The sequence below is a fragment of the Falco biarmicus genome, chromosome 5, assembly GCF_023638135.1.
Source record: "Falco biarmicus isolate bFalBia1 chromosome 5, bFalBia1.pri, whole genome shotgun sequence".
In the NCBI taxonomy this organism is placed as follows: domain Eukaryota; kingdom Metazoa; phylum Chordata; class Aves; order Falconiformes; family Falconidae; genus Falco; species Falco biarmicus.
The window spans coordinates 81,890,703-81,909,415 of record NC_079292.1 but is presented as its reverse complement, the minus strand read 5'-3'; the positions used below and the strand labels follow the sequence as shown (position 1 = coordinate 81,909,415).

At 41.3% G+C, this 18,713-nt stretch overlaps 1 protein-coding gene across 1 annotated transcript in view; it reads right to left on the bottom strand.

Annotated features, from left to right (window-relative positions):
• VWF (von Willebrand factor) overlaps nt 1–13,451 on the bottom strand; it is a 144,130-nt gene extending 130,679 nt beyond the window's left edge. Inside the window, exons 1-6 of the mRNA XM_056341104.1 lie at nt 13,197–13,451; nt 12,546–12,698; nt 10,947–11,001; nt 10,217–10,375; nt 8,432–8,534; nt 8,137–8,345 (exon numbers count right to left, since the gene is read on the bottom strand). Coding sequence (XP_056197079.1) covers nt 8,137–8,345; nt 8,432–8,534; nt 10,217–10,375; nt 10,947–11,001; nt 12,546–12,575 — 556 coding nt within the window. The 5' untranslated portion in view covers nt 12,576–12,698; nt 13,197–13,451. The remainder of the gene's footprint in view (nt 1–8,136; nt 8,346–8,431; nt 8,535–10,216; nt 10,376–10,946; nt 11,002–12,545; nt 12,699–13,196) is intronic.
• Between the last annotated feature and the right edge of the window lie 5,262 nt (nt 13,452–18,713).

The following is an 18,713-nucleotide window of genomic DNA, read 5'->3' as shown; positions in this document are numbered from 1 at the left end:
AAGCTCAGCACAGAAAAAGACAAACCTCCAACAAGAACGCAAGCCTTCAGAATTACCACAGATTGTAAAGATTAGAGTAACAGCAAAATCCAGTCTGATGAGAAGCAAGGTGCTAAATTAAATACGTCTCCTTTTATTTGCACTACTGCAGCCTTATGGTAACCGATATATAATAGGAGATGGGCTCCGCTCTGAAACAGTGCTCCTCTGGCTCTGAACGCACGGTCAAGTTGGGCTTCCCACTGGCAGGTACCACCAGGTCCTCACCGACCCACAAGTTAAGATTTGAAGGTTGGGACAGCTGTTGGCCCTGAAATGCTTGTCATCTGTTTTTTTTATTTCTCTACCTCCTTTACATTTTTTTCTTGTGATGCTTGTAAATTTATACCTCTTATGTAGTTCTTTTATGAAACATTTGAATAATACTATTTTAACTCTTCTTCTCCATTCTATGATTAATACCTTCAAGTAAATTTTTTTCAAAATTACTGTTTCAGAAGTTTTGTAGGATTGTTTGGGGTTTTTTGGAACCCGCTGTTCAAACTCTTGTTGCCAACAACTGTCAGTACATTAGCAGACCATTCTACAGGCACGAGTGATTTGTCAACAACTTGCCAGAGCAGTTCTTCCTCCTTACAAAGTCCTGGGGCCCTTAAACTAAACTACAAGTTGTTTGGAACAGGCAATACTTGAACAATTTGGGGTTGCTCAATAGCTTAGAGTCCCGCCTCAGGTAAGCCTCCTCAACATACGACAGTACAAATCTGGGATGATAATGAATTAAGAGAGATCAGCTGACCGTGTATTTTTACTGCAATTTGTCCAGTGTAACCTGAAGTGACCCATGGCAACAGCTGGAGAGGCACTATGACTCTAAAATGAGAGTGCTGCAAAACCTTGCGTGCCTGTTTGCCAGCCCGCTTTCCCCCAGAAGCTTTGTCCTCAGTGCTAAACAACGCAGTCACTAAAGATGCACAGTATTTCACTGAATATTGTTAGTTATTACTTCTAATAATACAGATTCAATAGAACCTGCATTTTCAGAGTACCTGTATTTCTGCTGAACAAGCAGCTTTACAAACACACAGGAAGACGCAATCCATACTCCCGGAAAGGTGAAAAGCAGCTGGACAAGAAGGTTTCGCTGTCCATCTGAAGAGCTCTAATGTGAAGCTATGAAGTGAGTCGGGGGCTGCTGAGCTGCTTAACAAATTGGGGTCATGGGGATAAACTGCTTCTGCAGAGGCTAGCTTTGGAGAGGACTTCAAACCCCACTCTGGTTGATGTGCCCTGTTGATCAGTGTGGTGATTCTCAAATACTTCACCTAATTGATGAGGCTCGGGGAAGAAAATCGGGAAGGGAGAATTGTCCCCAGTACATCTGACCGCTCCAGGCAGAGGGAAGAGCAGCTGCCACTGCTGCTGCCTTTCACGTGACACCTCCATTTCCTTCTGCTGAAGGACTCAAGGGGGTAGGAAAGGCAGTGGAAGGGGCAACGCAACAAAACCACCCTAAACAACCTGGGGTTTCTTAAGCACGCAGGTGACACCACTAACAGAGCAGCCAGGCAGCTCAGGTACCTACTCAAGTACTGCATCTCAACCATGCAGTGTGACTGCCTCTCCTACACAGCAGTTTTGTTTTCCTTCTGTTTCTTCTGTGTTCGGATTTTCTTCTTTCTTAAGCAGCCAAGATTCTGGAGAAATAACTCCCGGCCAGGGCTCATCAGAGCAATACACCCAGAAACCTTCCATATCGCCAGGGTGGGATTTTTGCTAAAGCACTTGTTTTGTCCAAGTCTCACAGGAAGTGGGTTGAAAATAGATGCTGTCACAAAATGTAATGAAAACAAAGTATTTGGATGCAAAACAGGTGTTTGGAGAACCAATGCCTGATGTGGACCACAGTACAGACTGATACCAGCATGCAAACTGGCTGCGCAACAGGTGAGAACCCCAGGCAGCTAGTTAGTGTGCAGTCTTCTCTTAGGATGCAAGGCAGGTTCAGGAGGTAGCTGTTAAAGCACAACCCAAATTTCACTTTTACTGTGCTGCAGAAACATCCCACCACTTTGGTGACCCTGGTAAGGTCTTCCAAGAGAGGGCCACATACCAACCACCTGAGCAGCAGGTAGGATCTCCAGGGGCATTCGGGTGGACTATTAGTGCTGTAATTGCTGCCCTCATGTCTCTGTCTCTTTGGAGAGAAAAAAAAAAAAACACAAACAAAAAAAAAAAAACACAACCAAAACCACACACCACACTGACATGTTTTCCACGAGGCTTCCTCCTCCCCCCCTTTTTTTTTTTGGTCAGAACAGTTGCTTTCACTTATCTGATTTTCAGATAGACTGTGTTCACTCTTGACTGGAAAAATCAGTGTTCACTATAATATCTGGGTCTCAAAATCACCAGTTCCTTTTGAAATCTGAAACTGGTATGCTGCTTGTTTACTTTCAGCCTGACAGTCAGGCAAGGCAAAGCATTAGCAATAATGACCTGGCACTCAAGGCACTTGAGTGGGAGGCAGGAACCCTGACCTCCTTCCCTGGACCTCCTGCAGCTTTGCCATATGGCCATAGGCCCATGGGGGTAACTCTCCCCGGGTCTGTTAACTCATCTGTAAAGCATATACAAGAATTCGTTCAAGACACTGCAATACTACAATAGGTTGAGTAGAGGTGCATAAACCTTCACACGCTGGTTATTTAGCAAGCAATGAGGCGGTGGGTTTGTTGGGTTTGGGTGGGTTTTTTTGAGGGGGTGTTGTTTGGGTTTTGGTTTTGCTTTGGTTTTTGTTTGGTTTCTTTTAAACACAGTTTTACATGGTTTAGTACAGGGTTCCAGACAAGCAAAACTATTGGCAAGGTTGACCAAAAATTTATCCGTAGTTTGAACCGAATTAATGATACGAAATATTGAAGTCATGGGCTATAAAGTCTTTCCTGTCCTTTCTGGTTCACTGAATATAAAATTAATAATATTAAACAAAAGAGAGGGAAAGAGCCATCTCCAAAACTCTACAGCCCCGTGATGAAGGCACACTCCTCAACAGAAATGTCTAAATTTCATTCCAAAGTCTGAACAAGTAGAGTTGGTTATGAATGCAGGTTTCTGACATCTTAGACAAGTGCCATATCATGAAGACACAGGTACAAGGCAAGTCATCTTCATCTGTGCTGTTTGTAAATGACAGCTAAATTCCTTTGTGAATCTATCCCTTTCTACTTTCAAATTAACATGCAAGAAAAAACGAGATTATTTACTTAGGCCAAACAAAAACTTCTGAGTTTGCCTAAAATAAAATTACTGATAACCTTTAATATGCCAAGGAATCTGGATTTCAGAATGACCAAAACTTTTGTTTATTTTTTTAGGGGAAAAATAAAAATAATCTGCACTACCATCACTGTGAGTTTGGAACACACATTAAAAGCTTCTAGTAACAGGTACCACACACAAAGAAGTTGCATATTCAGTCATATGCATTTATACTACTTCTGGAACAAAAATACTACCTGAAACATCAAATTTTTCTTTGCAGACAGTCTGTTTCTACGTGTTTAGCCTATATTCACTTTCCAGTGGTATCATATATTCTGTATTTTCAGCAGCTTAGAAGGCTGGAATATGGTGCTGACAGCTGGAGCAGGTTCAGAATATCAAGCCGTCATCCAAAATTAGCCATGGGTATTGTTTTATCATTAATGTCTTTGTAATTTGGCGACAGATTCCCAGAAACACACTTCCTGCAAGTGCCAAGAAAAGCCTAAGGGGGCACTGGACTCATCTGTGTTAATATTTTTTTTTTCCTTCCATGATTCTAAGAATGTGTAACATGCACAAATAAAAAAAAATATGAATTAATTTTATCTGTGTTGGACTTGAATGAGCTCTTTAACACAAATAAACTTTAACGATGACCTAGAAATCCAAGCACCTATTGCAGCAGTATCACCGTGAGACAGCCCAATAGGAATATAAGGCAAAGGCTGAGGCTACAGGCACACAAATAAGCTCCGTGAACTTGCGCTGCAGCCTCTCTTATTAGGAAGAAATTACCTTACACTTTCTGCTAGGTAAGAGCACACCCTTTGACCACTGACATTCTGCAAGACCATGGGGTTTTGGTGACTTGCTCATATGTGCATGCCCTGAGGGGATTTCAGGATCCAGTTCCCCATGGTGCGCCAGATTTCCTCTGTAGTATCACGTAAATCATCTTTTCTGGCCCGTGCTTTGGATCCCCAGTTGTAAAATGCTCATGACAATGATCATGAGCACAAAAGCCATGGGCTGAAGGCTGCTACATATATAGCTGAGCATCTGGTAAGGACTCAACTTCATGTTTCTGATTATAAGCAAAGACTAGCAACCAGTTTAGAAGTGCATGACGATGTCAGAAAGCAGAGCCTGTTCAATCACCCAGTCTTGGAAGTGTTCGCAGGATGGCTACAGAGGACCAGAGCCTAGCTGACAAGAAAAAGCAGATAAATTAACTCCTCCATTAGAACCTAGGGGAAAAACAACCAACCACCAAACCCTGGAAAGCTTACGAGAACTTTATATATATATATATATATATATATATATATATTTTAGTTATGTTTAAAGTGCAAAAACAAACTCTCAAGGGGCAGCTGGCTTGCTTTGACTGCCATGTCCAATAAACAAGCAACTATATATGAGATAATCAATCTTGGGTTTAAGCCTCGACACAACATGAGCAATTCTCTGCAGGATGAACTAGTTTAGTAACCAATTTATGTCAATGAGGGTGCCTCGGCACTCCATTCCCTGCCCGAATGACAGTGTCTGTCTGCAACTGACACCAACTAACCTACTGGGGAGACCTTTTTCCTTTTTTTTTTTTTTTAGGTTCAAAAGCTACTGAGTAAGGCTACTACCTTCAAAGCTGCGTCCTACTAATGTTCATTTTCTAGGGTATTGCAGCTTGAATCCCATGACTTAGACCTCCAGAACCTCAAAACCTGGGAATCAGAAGTGTACACAGAAGCAATGTGTGTTATCTTCTCATCAGACTACCAGTTCTCAGTTTCCACACCAAAACACAAATGGAGGAGACAAAATGCCATGAAATGGCACATAATTGGATAGATTATAGAACATGAGCATAAATATATCAAGAGAAAAGAAAACAATTACACAAAGTTCACTAAGTTTAAACACCTTTCCCTTCACTCCTGCTTTATTTACTTGCATTAAGTGGTAATGTCCAGTAATACAGCAGGTGCTTCACCTTTCATTTCTCCACCACCTCAAAACAATTCAAATATGATTAATGAAGTTACATATCATAACCCACTTTCTTAGGAGCAAATTCCAACCAAACCAGCCCTCTGTATTATTAAACCACTTTTTTTTCCCCTAAAATATGGAAAAATCATGTTTTCATATGTTTTCAACATAAACATTGCCATTTTGTTGAAACTGTGACAAAACGGGTGATGCTACATGAAAGAGAGCATTTACGAGCTAGATTCTACCCATGACAACTCTGACTGCACAAGTTTGTGGTCTGGTCCTCTGGTGCCACAGAGACCACCTAGAAATGGGCCATCACATCACATGAGTTTCCTCCTATGCAGGCAAATACAAAGATGATATCAAAGTACTGCCTTAGCTTTTAAACCATGTGAGCTACAGCCTGTGAGAGACAGAAGAAAACATTTCAGCTGCAGACCTCTTTCCATCACAGTGGTTCTTACAGGCTTCCCTCCTATCAGTCAAGGGCTATCAGCAACCCAACATGTTACGATTTCAGCGTAAATCAAAGCAGTTTAAAGGCTAGTACACCTGCAGGTGCCTGCCCAGCCTTTAAAAAACCTGGAGGAAGGTTTAACGCATCTCAGCTACCTGACAAGCGCATCGGCTATAGCACAACACCTGATGCATAACCTAGAGCGTAATTTCTCTTCCTTTGCCTCTGACATTCTGATCTGCATAGTGCTCCCCAGGGGTTTCCAGATGGGAGCCCATAATCTTGGCAACATTAGATCATTGTCTTTTCCCTTTGCACACTGTGCATCCATCGCATATTATTCTGAAGCTCAAAGATCCTATTGTATCTATTCTCAATACAAATCCAGCTCAGAAATAAGATCTAATTGATGAGCACTGTGGACCCCATCTGATAAACCAAATATGCCCGGGTTTTAACAAGAAGCAATGGGCACCTTAACAGGTGAGTTCAGTCTACTGGCAACCTTAAGGTAACCCTTCGGTGCCCCCAGATCGCTAATTCATTACACCAGGCTCACATCCTGGCTTGGGCTGACCTTTGAGATCTAATTCAGCTATAAGGAGAGCAAATAAAAACTGCAGCGGAAAGAAAAGGGTGAACTGCTTCTTAGGCTATCAATAGGCTGCCTAGATCTTTCATTTAAAGAATATTACCTCTCTGCGCTGCTTGTGTTGCCCCTCACCTGGAAGTTAGCTTCAACAGCTTAAAAAACACAATGGTCTGAATTAATGAAAAGCTGGTTTTGCTTGGAGCAATTTAAAAAATGCTTGTGTGAACCACCCCACCAGCAGAGCTGCCAAGGAGACAAACAACATGTGGGCATAGTGACGTCCCTCACTGACACAACAAACTCAAACATAATTCTAATTCCTTCTAAATTAGTTTAAATGAAAGGTCTGTTGTATCAGTGAAAGACTGGCAGAATTGCTGCGATACGATTCTGTTCTTCAGGCTAAAATCACAGATCTGTATGTCCACGCAGGTTACAGAAGTCAGGGCCTTCCTCATACAGTAAGAGCCACACAGGTTCTCTTGTCACCTTCTCTTTTACTTTTCAGTTATTCTAAGCAGCGACCCTGTCATGTACTTCATTACATTGGGAAATCTGTGGTTGTGAAAGCACTGCTTTTTTTAAGAGGGAGGATACAGTCTCTGGCATGCTAAATAAATACAGCATGAAACACATTGAAACATGAGCAGCAGGAGAGAATCACCCACATTTGAACGGTTCAAGGAAATACAGTCTCCTTTTCTGCTCCTGCTTTTCATAACAGCCTCACTCCTACTTACTGTCTCAAGGAAAAGATGTAAACTTCAGATCTCAACACGTGCAGATATCAAGCTATCCAAGCCCTCCCAAGTAAGTGTGTGAGCTGAGTTTGTTTTTTATTATTTACGTTGCTGAAGGACTGGTCCATCATTTTAACATAGTATGCAATCAGTTTTTTTCTTGTACTTTGAAGCTATGCTTATATATCCCAAGTGTCAGTAAGACCCATCTCTGGAGCACTGCCAGCCTTTTCTCCAAGTTGCTTTGTCTCCCTTTCTATTTTCTGTATAATTCATTTTTAATACATACTTTGCATTATCAATTTAACATATTAACCTATTAGCTAACTTTACTTTAAACCTTTCCTTTTCAGGTAAGTGCTAAGAAATAAAAGACACTCTTGAAACACCACAAACAAGATCAGTCCTTCAAAGTCACATTCAGGACTTTTCCAAAGCTCTTAGTCTTTACCCATACTGGCAGGCTTTGCATAAAAGCCTATAGAGCTGCAAAAGCAGTCTTGTCACTCCCTGTCATTAGGAATTGCTGTCATGGAAGTGCACCTCCAATCCAACAGTCCATACAGACAGGGAAGTGTCATTCAAAGGTGACCACTTTATAGAACAGCATCCCATGCAAAATCCAAGTACAAACCTGCCAGTAGCAAGCCCTAGGATTTAATATTCTGCTATTGCAACACTATCTATTCTTGCTCTCACTTGTATAACTCATGAAAAATTAGAAGTTGAATCAACAAGTATTCCTCACGTCTTTTTTGCCAGGTCTTCTCCTAGTCGTTCTCTCCACACGCCATATTGTACATTGTTTAGCCCATAGCTTTATCTCTGTATTTCAAGATTCAAGGCTTCTAAAAGTGTTAAAATTCAGACTTCTGAGCTTTGCTCAGGAACGAGATGTGACAGCAATTTCCTTTCAGGACAAACGAAGATGAAAGAACTTAGTCAGGAAACTTTTCAGCACATCAAGATGAGGTACCTGACAGGTTTTGTAGAAACATTTTGCTGGATCAGCAAAATCTTTGTTGAATTACCCATCAGGAAAAGTGTACAGTACATTAAAATAAAGTTAGTCATAGTCTTACCTTCCTGAGTTCTGAAGTCATCTTCAGCAAATTTATTAAAGTTGCCACACAACCCACAGGTCTTATTATAGTGCTTTTCTTGAAGGAGTATCTGAATATTCCCACTGATATCAATCTTCACCACAAAGCCATGCTCATCACTGGATATTTTATAATAACCTGCCTCCTTCTCTATAAATATGCCACTGGAGGCAAAAGGTATGGAAACCCTGTGAAGAAAAATAGGAATTTCTCAGAATATGACACACAAAAAACATTGGTTTTTTTCTGCTGGAATACTTGTTCCCACAGGTACCTTTTGTCTTCCTGCATCACACCTCCATCTAAAGAGAAGCGAAGATTGAAATATTCTCCAAGATACACAGAGAAACCAATTTTCTTGCCATCCTGGTAGTCACCTGAAGAGACATAAACAAATATTGTTAGTTCTGGGACTCAGGAGGACAACTTTTAAGTACACACTGCAGGATTGGGAGCATATCATCTAACATTTTCAAGAGCCATCCATTTATTTCATCCCTTTGTTGTTTAATACAAAATGGACAGACAGTCCCAGGATGAAGGCTGGTATCAACCACTGGCAGATGCGTGACCTGGCACTGGCTGTGGACCCACGTTCTCCCTGTTAACTGCCAGTGAAGTCTCCATCCTACCATGCACACTGGTTTCCACAGGAGATGTGCCCAACGATCTGCCTTGCTCTTTCCCTTCCTTCTTACACCAAATCCAAAACATGGCACTGCACCAGCTACAAAGAAGAAAATTAACTCTGTCCCAGACAAAGCCAGGATGTTTCCTCCTAAGAACAGCCCATAGCTCAGTGGTAAGAGACAGGGGTTGAATCCATTGAACTGCTGGAAGCGCTAAGCCTGGCTGTCTTGGTTCTTGATAAGCCCTTTAACTGTCTCAACTGGTCTTTAAGGGGTTGATGCCCATATTGGCTATCCAGCTGTGGGGAAGCAACTCACTCTGAGTTTTTCAAGAGGGGAAGCACATAGAGATGGAGACAACTTCCTTAGGATCTGAGAGAGAAGAGGGTGGGCAGATCAGACACCGTCCTTTCTCTTCTTTTGCCTGTTGTCCAGCTTTGACTTTACCGCAGCTCCTTGTGCAACGTGCTGCCCGTTCTGGGTCTCCTGCTCTGGGGTAGCCAGCTCTACCCAGACCTAGATGCTTTACTCAGCAACACAGGCTGCACTTCACAGCCAGGTATCCAAAACCCAAACAAACCCACACACGTATACTAAGATAGAAATCAAAAATAGATTATGCCATGCTTATGTGCCAAATATAAACATAAATTGTCCGCTCATGGGTTGTTTTGATGGATTTTTTTAAGATTTAATTGATCACATAAAATACTACAATCAATTTGTACTTCACATATGCTGGTGGATTATTCTACATACACAAAAATTTGTACCGAGTTGTTCAAGTTGAACAAGGAAATCACTTAAATTAGCACATCGTTCCTTTTCAGAGTGACGGGATCAGTTTACTTCAATTTACTTGTAGTCAGTAAAAAGTCATCTTGAACTATGACTAATAAAGAACAGTTAATAATGAATATAAGAATATCTACCAAGTAACATACAGTTTTGGTTCTCATATCAGCTCTTGCCCATCCCAAGAATAACACTGGCTCATGCTAATTCAAAGGCCTTTTGTCCTTCAGGATGGGATTTTTCTTACCAGGGGGATTTAGCCTACAGGTAAAATTAGTTCTATTCCCATACTCAGCTTTAACAGCCATATTCCCCTAGCAAACTCAAAATAAAAAAAGAGAAGGTCTCACTTTCCCTCTTTAGAAGAGCCAGTAAGAAAATCTCTGTTTCTTGGCAGCTTAGTTATGTGTGAGCTATATTACCACGGGATAACAGAAACCAAAATGACACAATTTCTTTAGAAGTAATCCTACTTTTAATTAAAAAAAAAACAAAAACCACCACACCTTTTATGTAGTGGTCCATCCTATCTGACAAAGGGCAGCTATTTGTCTTTTCTTAGTGATGGAACCTGGTGGCAATACATCCCTACAACATTTTGCATTTGCAGTTCTTGGTTTCTTGCTCAGACTTACCCAAGAGTGTGAAGGAGTGCTTGTGACAGTCACCAGCAAGGAGGTAACTGCAGTCTCCAGCAAAATTGTAGAAAGAACCATCAAAAGTTTTGATGTGATCATTCCCAAAAAGGCTGCAACGGGAAACAGATGACTCCTGAAGCAAAGAACCTCGTGATCCTGGATATCAAAACACAACATAACTTGCAATGTAAATCAATCATTTTGTAGATAAGGAATTTATCTGCTGGAATTTATCACCATTGATCACTGCATGTCCTGGACATTTAGCTGGTAGCTTCTAGGCAGACTGTATGCCTGGCCATAGGATCAAGTACAGATTTTTTTTGTTATATGCTTTAGTGAAATGGTTTTTTTTTGCTTTAACCCTACTGGCCCAAACCTTGAATGGCTAATTTCAGTCCTGATCCTTCGAGGAATGCTATGCATTCATTCATTCATGCCTGCCTGCAATCCCATTAAAATCAATAAGGCAGTAGCAAAGCCCCATAGTTTGTGCCGCCAAACATCACTGACTTCAGGGAGTCTTTATGACTCAACACAGTGCTTGCGGCAAGGTTAAGGAGCCAAAAGGAGTAACTTTATCGACGTCTCCATCATGATGAGAATATTGCCTGAGCCAGGATTGCAGGATTAGATGGGCAAAACAGAGGTAGTGGGGGAGCCTCACAGAAGAAACTGAAAACATAACATAATTCCCAGACATCAGAAAACAATCCTGTTTTCCTACCTGATATTACAGTGGCCAGCAGTAGGTTTGTTAGCAGCACTTCCAAGAGGAGCATCTGTCAAAAAATCAAGAAACAGAGAGAGATTACAGTATTCTTAGTTTGGGGGATTTAGTTTGTTTCACAACTCACCATTTTCTAGCCTTTCTTTATAAAGTCATTTTTGAGGTTCTACAACATCTCAGAAAGCCAGAATGCATGCAGACTTACACAGTAATTCAGTTACCCACCCACACTTCTTTAAATAGGTAGTCTAGGAGAATAATTATTCTTTGTTCCTATTTTCACTAACCACTGCAGGGAAATGTGGGCTACCTCTACAGGAAATGCAACCCAGCATACACACATATATCTGGTTTACCCGATTTAATACCTTGCACACACAAAGCCCTTCAGTACAAATTACTATTTATCAGGCAACTTGACATGAAGAAGCACACTGGACTGGATCAGCCAACTTGGCTCCAGTAGAAATCACCTCTGCTGCACAGGATTTGCATCCTGTCCAAACATCCACGAAAGGAAAGAACATATAGAAAGAACATCCAGCAGGTCTGGACGGCAGACCATTATAACCACATGCTTATAATCCACTGACTTCAGGCTAATAATATGCTTGAGAACAGGGGCAAAAAGTAAAGGAAGGAAATTGTGCAGAGATTAGAGCGCCAGGGTGAAACCTTCCATTCATTAAAATCAGTTTTAACGTTGCCTCTTGCTTTCTACAACCAAAATATCAGCCTTTGTTCTCTATGCATCTATAATCCACCTCCTGTATTGCCAGGCATTTAAAACTAATTATAGGATATAAGTGTCATGCAGATGGTGAACTACAGATGCATTCTGTGATAAAAGACATTAGCAGTTAATGGATGAAAGCTATAGGGAGCTCCATCTAAGTGAGTTAATTTCAGTGATCATATAAACAAGTAGAGAGGCTTAAATATACCATACTTAATATATTAATGCCAGGAGACCAGACAGCTTTCCCTAAAATAACCCTCCAATTAGAGACTAGAATACATTTTGCAAAGATAAATTCTGATTTCAGTGTCCAGACACACACTTCTTATTGATGTCAATGATGTAGGTCCAATTCACAGCCATGTAAATAAATGCTGAACTTGCCTTATTTACAGAAGATGGGAAAAGAAAGATCTGTCATAAAACTCAGTCTAATATAAAATGCTGCAAATGCCAATCTCACATAAGGCTGTCACAGCTGCAAGACAGCTAAGAAGCGGCAACTGCATGGGAATGCAGCTACAAAGTAATGGTAAAGAAAACAATAGGCATTATTCTCAGATTACACACTCACTAGTGTATTTTTAGTGCATGGACTGTGTTATTGTGACTGAACCAGATACTGCTTTTCTTTGTTAATCCTTCAGTTTTAAAAAGCAGGCAAAGTAAAAAGACAGGGTATAAAACCCTTCTCTTCAGCCTCCTTCCACCTCCCAGTCTATTCTAAGCCACAGGCTTGGTTTCCTCCAGTTCTAATAGAGCAGGTGCCACTAACAAATCAGAATACAATCAAGTAAGAGCTGCCAGTGTTTAACCCTCTATAATTTTATCACTGGCTTAATTAGAAATGAATGTACCTTCTTCTGTGCGAGATTCCTCTTGCACATGAACACGAAGCTCCTCCAGTTGCCACCTATAGCCTATACCACCATTGTTTCTGCGTCCCTTCAGAAGACAGGACTGGAATGGCTTTGGTCCGAAATGTCTTGTTTTTGTACAAGCCAGGAACTCTTGTTCATTTAAAAGGAAAGATAAAGACCTAACGTCACATCCGTCTGATTCTCAAGACAATAGATTAAATTGCTATCGTGTAAATCAGTACCCTTAATTGCCAGAAAGTTACAATGAGGGGAAATGGGTTTAAAAACTTACATGACAGATAAGTCTTTGAAATATATTTTGCATGTGTATGTGTGACAAATCTCACTGGCTGAGCCAATAGGCAGCATATTTATTTGAAAGACTATTGTTAAAGAGGAATAGTAGGATGCTCCATACCTCAAAGACCACAGAGCCATGTAGTATTTTTTTCCTGTGAACAAGTGCTTTAAAGGGCAAAGAAGAAAAAAATTCAGAGCTAGTAATGACCTGATTTTGTTCCCCAGGTACAAACACATTTGAACTCTGTCACAGTCTATTAGATCAACACATTTGGTCCTTGCATTTGCAAATGTTTATAGAGGTACCCTCTGGAACAACACATGGTAACAAGTTAATCATGTACCTACTTGTTTCCAGAGGTGGGCACAAGCTTTATGGGCGTATGTCCAGCACTGGGAAAAAAAATGCAGAGCAGATGACATCTGACTTTATTTTCAGTGTTCCACGCTTCATATTTTCAATAGCTAGTAATAACAAAGGGGTCAGGAGCCAACACTTCTCCCCGTAATTCATATTTTGCCACAAGTTCACAGAATGAGGTCCTTCCTTTAAATGAAGGAAAACAATGCAAAACAACAAAAATATGTCTCCTGAGAGTCCCCAGCAGGCGTCTGTCTTGGGCATAAGCAATTCTGAGAATGAGCACTGTTCCTAGAAATCCCTGCACACTGCTCCTAGAAAACAAAAAAGAAAAAAAAATTATAACAACCCTACATTGTAATAGCATGATTTCTTACTGCAGGGAACTTCCTTAAGATTTCTACAGATGACTAGGTTGATGCTTGCACAAAGGCAATGGATTCTTCTTGAAACAATTTAGGTGTCCACCCAGGTTGAGGAGTTACAAATAAATCATTAGCCATACTTACTTTGTCTTGTATGAACTTTGCATGACACCTGCGTGTTAAAATGCTATAAGGCTGCGCTACAGCTACTGACTGACAGAAAGAAACACAGATCAAACTGTTTCTTTCCACATGAAAAACCAGAGAACAAGATTTTAAAACAAATGCTTTCCATCACGATCTCAGCCAGATGCTCCTGCCTTTTCGCCAGCAGCAGTAAGGTTTGCCCCACTCATGTTCACAGCAATGGAGGTTCTGATGCTGCTGAAATCTGCAGGCCAGGGGTTTATCCAGTCTAAACCTGACCTGACCCTACGGAGGAAGGAAAAAAAGTCTTTCACGTGAAACTGCCTTCAAGGCTGAAGTTACAGGTGAACAATAAGCAGAAACGGGGCAACAGAGACAACAGGCAAAATGCCTCTTGTTTTTCTCTTAGTCTCACTTCTGTGCTGGTTTCACACGAAGAGAGAGGAATAGTATTGGCTGGGAATCGTTCTCTCCTCTTGGATCCAGCTGCCAGCTCTCAGCAGCTCCTTCATAACTCTGAGTGCCTGGGCATTAGTGATCAGAGAGATGTTCTCAAAACCTTTCATTATGGGAAACCCAGCACTATTCATGATATGGGAAATAAGATCACCTATCACGATGGTCTTTTGTCTTCTCAGTTTTAATCCTTTCAGTGCATGAGCCCCAAATAAGTCACTTCATTTGGTAACCCTCTTGCAAATCTAAATCTAACAGGTAGCTTTGATTCATGCTTTTTCATCTGGCACATACGGAAGATAGAGTGAAAGTCCCTTAAAATATTCCTTAAACATAGAAGTATTGCTGGGTTTGTTCCACAGTGGTTTCTTTATTGTCATTATAAAACAGGGCCAGTTCTTCAACAATACAGGATTGTTTAGTCTGTAACTGTGATGGATGGTCGAAGTCTTCCTTTATTAGCTTTTGCACCGCTGCCTTCACACCCTGACAACCTTTATCTGGAGTACCAGCGAGGGGGTGCAAACTGCACAGAAGTCTGAGCCCATCGAAAGGTGTTTCAGAGAGCAGCGGGCTCAGGCGGGCAGGTTACTGACCTTGGGCTGAGCCTCTGAAGTCCACAAGCGCTTGTCTGCGTGATCAGAGCCTTGGTCTGCACCGGACAGCACTCACATTGCCAACATTTAATAGATGGTTCAGATTAGCCAGGCATCATGACACCTCCTAAGTGTCTTAGGGACCTTGGGGACATAGAAAAAATTAATTGAGATACACACCCAAAGAACAAATTCCTGTTTCCCTCGTGGCTCTGTTTTCTCCCAAAAAAAAGGAAATGGTAATTAAGGAGCGCATTATATCAGCTCTTGCACATTGTTCCAATACAAACCTTAGTGATGCTGGGGTAGATCTGACATGTAATTTTACAGATAATACATCTGAGACATAGGAGGAAATATATAAAGGAGTATGCAGTATTGCTGGAAAGCCCCCTAGAGCCAGTTTCTGGAACAGATTAGGAAGGACTTCTGAGGAAAATTATCCATATCGCTTTTCATTGCTTTGTTCAAATAGTACCTCACATGCAACAAGTCCTATGTTTCCTAAGTTATAGAATAACATGTACTGAAGCACTAGATAGCATGTCACATTTATCATAGAGTTTGTCACGCAAATACTTCTGCAAAGTGCTTGTGTGATGAAACCCGCAATGCTGACTGTAGGAACAGTGATGAAACATACAGGGCCTGAATAACAAAAAATAGCCAAAATACCTTGATGTAGAGAAACTGGGAAACTAAAGCCTAGCAATACTGAATTTTGATTCCGTGCTTAGGAACTGGAAAATTAGATTAGGCTATGGAAGCAACACAGGATGTCACTTCACGACTATTACAGCAGATGCTTGCATCTTTCAAAGAGAAATTAATCTTTCTTAAGGAAATTATACCAACGAGGTTCAGTAACTAAGATTTCTCTAAAATTATTTTTTAAGAGGGAAACAAGCCAATCTAGCATGTCAACACATAGTTCTTAATAGAGCCAATATGAAGGCTTCAGCCTGATTCTGGCCCTGCTGTAAGCATGCTGAAGTACTCTATTCTGGACAAAGTTTGTTTCCATAAGCATCACTTAATTTCCACAGGCAAAGGTATTGATTGCTTTTCTGAGGTCTAAAAAGTGTTCTTAGCATCTTGAGTACACTGAAATTCCAAATACCACATCCTCAGATGGCACACAAAAATCCCGTGAAGGCTGGCATGCTTAGAAATGTAGGAAATGTTGAATCAGAAACCATGCCTCATGAATCAGCAGAAAGTTCTTAAGCAGAGACTCGTGGGGAAGGAAACCATGCTGCTTCATTGCTCAGAAGTGGTTTAAAAAGTGGAAGAATTACAGGAAATGGGTAAGGAAAAAAACAACACACACACACCAAAACATCATTGTGCCACCATAAATACAAAATACACTTTAATCTTCAATATTGACTGTGCTTTTGGCCAGTCTTCCCCCAAAACAGTGAAATTCTTAAGGACAGAAAAAGAAAAGATAAAATGATGATTAGATTAGAGGCAGGAAGCAACTTCTCTGCCAGGGGAGGAAACTTCCAGTCTTGGAAAAAAATCAGAGAAGGAAAGCATGAAGAGCATCTACCATATCATAAGTGACACAGAGAAGGGAAATAGGAAATAAAAATTCACCATTTCTGCCAGTGTAAAGGCTAGGAGAATTCTCAAGGAGCTGCCTTTAAAGCACATAACTGGAAGGCCTCAACACAGGTCACTGTGTCAAAAAGGAGTCAAATAAATGAAGGACTGCCCCATCACATGTATGCCTCAAACCATGGGGATCAAATGATGAATCAGATAGAGCTTGTGGCTTAGAAAGTCTTTACCCTGTTGAGTGTTGGAAACAGGAAATCCCATCCTTTAATGTTACACTTCATTTCTTACAGCTCTTCCCTAAGCAACAGGTATTTGCCACCAGAATCCTACTTTTTGGTCCAAATAAACCCAAGACAGCACTCTTGATCCCAGTCTGTTGGAAAGGATGCCTCAGTGGTTTTTCACAACTGAGGTTCATATTAACTTTTCCATTAGCGACACAACAGTGAAACTCAGCATAACAACAAATAAGCTAAAATAAGAATAATTGCAAATAGTTCTGAAAATAAGAGCATCCCATGACAGTTCCTGAAAGCCCAGAACAGCAGGCCAGAAGAAGCACAGGACACAGTCTTAGCAAAGTTACTTCTACATCCCCTCCTACCTTCACCATGCCCAAGGAAAAAAAAAGAGAAAAAAAAAAAAAAAAAACGCTACAAAAATACCTCAGAAAACCCCACAAATCTAAGAATATCAGCTGGCAAAGTCCACATAACCCTGTATTCAAACCCTTTCTTTGGAATATTTAAGCTACTGTACTCCTTTGAGGAAAAAGCCAAGGTAGATGAACAAAGTATGCTAGTACTGAAATCGAACATTGACATTCGCCATGCAGAAAGTCCTTAAATGAGGTTTATTTTACACAATTTTCACTGACACATTTTAAGGGCATAAGTAAGGGTAAGGAAAATAAAGCCAGTTACAGATATTCTTGAGGAAGGACGACATGCAGACAGCTGTAATGGCCAAAACAGCAAACTAGACATGCACTAGCAGCACAGTACAGTGCCAGAAGTAAAGGATACTCATCAGGGCTGCCCAGAAGGCTGCCCCGTGTCCCTGAGCAGTGCCTGCTTGCTCTTGGAACGGCACATCACCCCTCCGCTGTTCCTCTGTCATACTGAGGGACTCCTCAGCAAGGCAAGACGGATGGCTAACCTGCATCGCAACAAGAAAGCCAGAGCCACGATCTCCCCCCATGGCAGCTGCCTGAACAGGATTGTATTTGTTGTACACAGAATTGTAAAATACATTTCAGCAAGTAGTAGCAGAATACGTTTCTCTGAAATGCCCCAACAGCCTATTTGGAAAACAAAACAGTGCCATCGGCTCTAGACCCATATGAATTGCAGCGACTTCGGTGCATTTTTGGGGTCATCAGTGCTCAGTTCCTTCTGGCACAGTAAGTGATAGACAGTTTAAAAAAAGACACTTCACAGAGAGGATGGGACGCACCAACCGCTGACATTTTGTATGTGTAACCCCTCAGCCTCCAGACATCTTTCCACATGCTAGGAAGTTCACAGGGCAAAACGAACACTGGGGCATTCTCCCTACTAACTATGCAACCCACCAGAGAAGGGCGTTATTAAAGACAATCCTTCTTACTACCAGCTGAACTCCTTCCCTAATAGCAAGTTCACAGGATTTCCAATTTCACAGCCTTCCCTGGGGTTATCTTTTGAGTGATCCAAGCTTAAAGGACCTTGGGCTGTAGCAAGTGCGCCAAGGCTCTTTGGTGCTACCCTGTACGCAGCACTTCAGCATAGCTGCCAGGCCACCAGACTACAAGCCTGCCATGTAGCAGCCTGTCACGGGGGCTCACGAGCCAAGGTACATGCTGTAAGCCCAGCGACCTGCAGCACAGTGCCAAAGCAAAATATTCCCCCTCCCGCACAATTGCCCTATAGTCTCTCTAAGGAATAACAATACTATAGCTGAAGGACGATATCTTCAGCTGATGCCAACTGGTACTGCTCTGCTGAAGTCAGTGGCACTACTCTAGTCTGTGCTAGCTGAAGAGCCAAAAGCCTCATAAATTTGCATTACATTACAAAGCGTTACTAGGAAATGAATGAAAGGGTAGGGGAGAGATTATTTTTCTCATGATTTATGGACAATTTATCCCTTATGTAAGTTAGGTGTATATCCTCAGGGTGATACCTGACTAGACACTAACGCAAATCTCAGCATTCCCAAGAAGGGGACACTGCTACGGCAGAATCACACAGCCTGGGAGGGGATTGCTTGTTTTCAGTCCCCTCCTGTAAGAGTCTTGAAGCAGTTGCTCACTGCTTTTTCTTTTTTTTGCTTTTTTTTTTGCTTTTTCTTTTTTTTTGTTTTTCTGCTTGTTAATGTCATAAACTTCCATCCC